Source organism: Tribolium madens, unplaced genomic scaffold (genome assembly GCF_015345945.1).
Source record: "Tribolium madens isolate multiple individuals breed KSU strain unplaced genomic scaffold, Tmad_KSU_1.1 Scaffold_3;HRSCAF=73;Tcas5.2_LG2, whole genome shotgun sequence".
NCBI lineage: Eukaryota > Metazoa > Arthropoda > Insecta > Coleoptera > Tenebrionidae > Tribolium > Tribolium madens.
Window position 1 is genome coordinate 12,439,865 of NW_025401006.1, and position 5,277 is coordinate 12,445,141.

At 32.1% G+C, this 5,277-nt stretch overlaps 1 protein-coding gene across 6 annotated transcripts in view; it reads left to right on the top strand.

Moving 5' to 3' along the window:
• The window catches only part of LOC123008027 (ecdysone-induced protein 74EF), a 176,644-nt gene extending 171,759 nt beyond the window's left edge, over positions 1-4,885 (top strand). For all 6 annotated transcript variants that reach the window (XM_044403595.1, XM_044403596.1, XM_044403597.1 and 3 more), the window contains one exon: positions 2,594-4,885. In XM_044403595.1, coding sequence (XP_044259530.1) covers positions 2,594-3,168 — 575 coding nt within the window. In that variant the 3' untranslated portion in view covers positions 3,169-4,885. The remainder of the gene's footprint in view (positions 1-2,593) is intronic.
• The last annotated feature ends 392 nt before the right edge of the window (positions 4,886-5,277 follow it).

Sequence of the window (5,277 nt, forward strand, 5' to 3'; positions counted from 1 at the left end):
TGAAACGCTTTTTATAATTCTATTCTAATTGCGAATTTCAAACTACACAAGGATGTTCCTGATTCCTGCAATTTTCCACCAGGAACATTGCTGATRAAGAGAAATAGTTTTCAATAGGTTTTATTTGTTTTTTATACTTTTTTCATGCGCTTTTTACAATTGTTTACCAATTGCGAAAAACTATACAGTGATGTCGCTGATTCCTGCAGCAGGAACATTGTTGATGCAAAAAAAAATGTTTTGTTCCATTGGTTAAAGTTGTCGCTTTCTGCAATTGATTACGAATTGCAAATTATACAGGGATGTTTTTGATTCCTGCCTCCACACGAATTTTCCAGCAGGAACATTGCTGATCAAGAGAAATAGCTTTCAATAGGTTTTATTTGTTTTTTATACTTTTTTCACGCTTTTTACAATTGTTTACCGATTGCATAAAACCACACAGCGAGGTCGCTGATTCCTGCAGCAGGAACATTGTAGATGCAAAAAAAATTGTTTTGTTCCATCGGTTAAAGTTGACGCTTTCTGCATTTGATTACAAAATGCAAATTATACAGGGATGTTCCTGATTCCTGCCTGCACACGAATTTTTCATCAGGAACATTGCTGATCAAGAGAAATTGTTTTCAATAGGTTTTATTTGTTTTTTATATTTTTTTATGCGATTTTTGCAATTGCAAACTATTGAATGATGTCGTGATTCCTGCAAACGTACTTGTATCTTCCAGCAGGAACATTGTTGATGCAAAATTGTTTTGTTTGATCGGTTGAAGTTGACGCTTTCTGCAATTGTTTCCGATTTGCAAACTATTCAGAGATGTTACTGATTCCTGCAAAGGTATCTTCCAGCAGGAACATTGCAGATTCAGCGAAATAGTTTTCAATAGGTTTAATTTGTTTTTTTTTATATTTTTTATACGCTTTTTACAATTCTTTACGAATTGCGAGCTATACAGGGATATTCGTGTTTCCTGAAAACGAATTTTCAACAGGAACATTGCTGATGTAAGTAAGTTATAAAATTGTATTGTTCCATCGGTTCAAGTTGCTATTCAAGTCATACACATAGATATATAAAGAAATCATAGTGTTTTAATTTAGTCTACTGTATCTAGAAAAAAAAATCTGTTTCCCCAAATAAAAAAATATTTAAAAATTACAAAAAAGAAAATACGAGTATAAAATACTTTGAAAATATAGTAATTCATTTGCTAGTAATAAAAGTAATAGGATTTTTGAGAATAGGGTATATCTTGGAGAGAAGGTCTTTAGAACTTAAAACTCTAGGGCTTAATTTCTCACAACAAAATGTTATTTTGGGAAAAAAAAATAATAAATTAAATTTTTGTAATAAATTCCTTTGTATTTTCAGAAAAAAATTGTTACTCTAGCAGGTTTTAAGTCATATACGTAGACAGATATATGAAGAAATCATATTTTGATTTTCTCGATTAACTATAGAAGAAAATTGTTTTTTTCCTGTTTTCTCAAGAAAAAAGTACTTCAAAAATCCAGAAATGCATTTGCTAGATGGCTAATAATCTTATTAAAACTGAAAATATTTTGTTTAAAAAAAATACACAATTTCCAACTTGATTTAAAATTTTACACTTTTTGGTTTTAAAGTACTGACGAGATTGACATTTTTTTAATGGAAACCTATAATTTTTTTAGTCAATTCGATAGATTTTTTAATTATCGAAATGACAACAAAAAAATATTAGATATTACATAAAATTTTCGGAAAAAAAAATATCCAAAAAGTGAAATAATATGAACAAAAAACAAACAATTTCAGAAAATTGACCTGTTTGAGCATTTTAATGAATAAGATTTTTATAATTTTGCCGCTCACTCATTACAATTATATAATTACTTCCTAAGTACTTTAATGTGAAAATGTTGTAAATGAACTTGCTTATTTGTGTTTTTACAAAATTAATTCTTGAAACTGTTCATTATTCGTGATTAGACTTCCGTCAACAACAATCAAAACAACATATAACGTCAGAAGAAAAATTTTTTCGGTGAGGTTAGCCAATAATGTGTTTGTGACTATCCCAAAACACTATTTTTTAACGTCCGAAAAGCTATGTTTATCCACATTTTAAAATTCTATGCCAGATAATCGCTTTTTATTTACATCTGATAAAACTCATTTTCTTATTTAATGGGTGACCTGATAAAAAATGAAAAAATATTTATTCTAAGATATAAAATAAACAAAAAAATGATAGTGAAAGTAACACAAACTGCGTCAAACATTCAATTTTCCAAATTACAATAATTGTTCCCTCTTGTAAACAAATCACGGTCTGAAAGGTCTTCCAAAACATAATACCTTTCAGCTACCTGTTTGTGATTTTTATTTAATTGGCTTCCGGGGTCGGAAACTCTACCTCTCATCTGTGCACCCTTACCTACCTATTTACTACCCTATATTCAAGAACGCCCTCGCTGACCCACTTTCCAACACAAAGCCTTTCAAAGAACGACGACATTCCCACACATTAAAAACATGTTTGGGTGCTATAAAGAGCCTAGTGTATTTCATGTTTTAAGGTTGGTAATATCGAAATTTTCGTTGTTTCAGTACCGGATTCGTACAACAGCTACCTTCTCCAGCAGCACCACCACGTCCAGCAGACCCAGATGCACCACCACAACAGCACCGCCTCCCCCTTCACGACGCCCTCTCCCCCCTCCCCGCCCATGCGCCACGCCATCCCCACCTCGGTGATCCAGGCGGCGACATCTAGCGTGTACGATGACGCCTACATGCTCGGTTTCTCCCCCCGAAAGCTGAAGAAAGTGAAGAAGACGAAGATGGGGGAGCCTGGCTCCGTCAAGAGGAAGAGTCGGGAGGGTTCGACGACGTATTTGTGGGAATTCTTGCTCAAACTCCTGCAGGACCGGGAGTACTGCCCGCGGTTTATCAAATGGACCAATAGGGAGAAGGGGGTGTTCAAATTGGTGGATTCTAAGGCGGTGTCGAGGCTGTGGGGGATGCACAAGAACAAGCCCGATATGAATTATGAGACGATGGGGCGCGCCTTGAGGTACTACTACCAGAGGGGCATTTTGGCCAAAGTTGATGGGCAAAGACTCGTCTACCAGTTTGTTGAGGTCCCGAAGGATATAATCGAAATCGATTGCACGGGGGCGTGATTGCCTTAATTAGACTTCTTCCAGTGATGAGGATCACTGTCTCGAAAGTACAACATACTTAAAACACGAAATTTATTTATTAGAAATTAATGTAATTTTTATTGGTGTATATAATGACTCAACAAAGACAATATTAGAGTTGCATACAACGAATTTTTCGCACTTTGCACATAAACCAACTAACGAGATCTCAATGTAAAGTGGAACACGAATCACTGTCATATCTTCGTAAATGGACTTACCTGATACGTCAATCAAGTTAAGTGTCTTGTCACCTTTACTGGACTGCTAGGAAGGTTGTGATGTGAATTATGTTATCCAGGTTGTGGTTATTTCTAATTAAACCAACAGAGATTGTAATTTTTATACTTTACACTATTTCATACCCACTTAGTTTAGTCAATTTTCGTTTGGCAATGTTGGTGCTCTTGATGGTCAAAAGTGCTGTTTCCAAATTGTACAGTTGTTGTTTTGTTGACTCAAAGATTTAAATCGATTGCAATGTAAATAAAAGTTTATTGAGCCGTATGGATGTTGTTGCTTGTATGAAATAGTGATAGTAATTGTTAATTAGATTTTTATAAAGTAAGAGATATTTAGAATACTTAACAACGGTCCGAAGATTTAATATGAAATGTGATAGAGAGGATAAGTATTTTGGAGACGTTTTATAAAATTTTGTTACCTAGTTTAGCATAGGAAGGTCAGAGGTGCTCTTACAAGGCGATGAGACTGTGCGGTGCCTGAAGATTGACAAAATTGTCGTTGAATTGTCAATATTTTAGCTCTCTTGGATGTATCATTGCAGAGTGTTCGGCAGAATAAGCTTTGATCTCAGATGTACACGCAGGAAAAAGCAGAATAAAATTGTAAATAACGCTGTTTTTGTACTTATTGGGTTTCTTTAGTTTCGTGTACATTCTGTATAGTATTTATTTAAATAATGTCAAGAACTCACAATACTAAGTTGTAAATTTTCGTTGTAACGTTCTGTGATTGTATATTTAGTTTCCTTTGTAAAGTTTTCGAAATTTTCATTGTAGTGAATGTTATTAACGTTGTACCTAAGGTCAAATGTGTCTTGAAATTTAACCCAACTCAGTGCGCAATTCAGGACGAAATTACAATTATATTATTATTAAAACTAACCCAGGTCTCAATCTCAGTGAAATAATTATACATATGTGTAGAATTATTAACTAAATGTACGCACAACAAACAAAATATAACAACATTCGAATTGTACGTCCAAAACATATTGTGATAACTGTCGAAATGCATGCTGATCACCTTAGCATAGATATATTTGTAACATGTTTGTGATACATGTTCAGTGGTCTTATAAACATTTTGTTTGTTGCTGTTGATTATTTCATTTCTCACATATTGTTTGTACTCAATAAAAAAGATTTGAAGAAAACTAACATTTGTTGTAAAAACAGTTATTAATAAATATAAAAATTACAACTAAATAAAAAAAGATTGGTGATATTGTCAAATGTAGGATAATAATGTTGACACGCAAGTTGTATATATTATATTGTATAATTTTTATTATATTACAAAATACCTACCTAAGTATCTACTGAATTTTAATTGATTTCAAATACAATATTGTATAGTTTTATTTAGCATAAGACAAGGTACTTTTATTATATAGTTTATTGTAATATTTTGTCTTTACAAAAATACGACATGAATAAAATTATTTGTGTTAGATTCTCTCTAATTTACCACTATTTCCGCACAATTAAAAATACAGTAAAAAAATAACAAACCAAAATAATTAAGCAAAGATAAAATTATTTTTAATTTCCAAAGAAAAGTTACTTTTAACGAAATAAGGTTGAAATATTCTGGCTATAGCGACATTAAAAATAAAGTTAAAAAAAAATAAACAACAATAATTAAGCAAAGACAAAATTATTTTTAATTTCCAAAGAAAAGTTACTTTTAACGAAATATGGTTGAAATATTCTGGCTATAGCGACATTAAAAATAAAGTTAAAAACATAAACAAAAATAATTAAGCAAAGACAAAATTATTTTTAATTTCCAAAAAAAGCTACTTTTAACGAAATAAGGTTGAAATATTCTGGCTATAGCGAC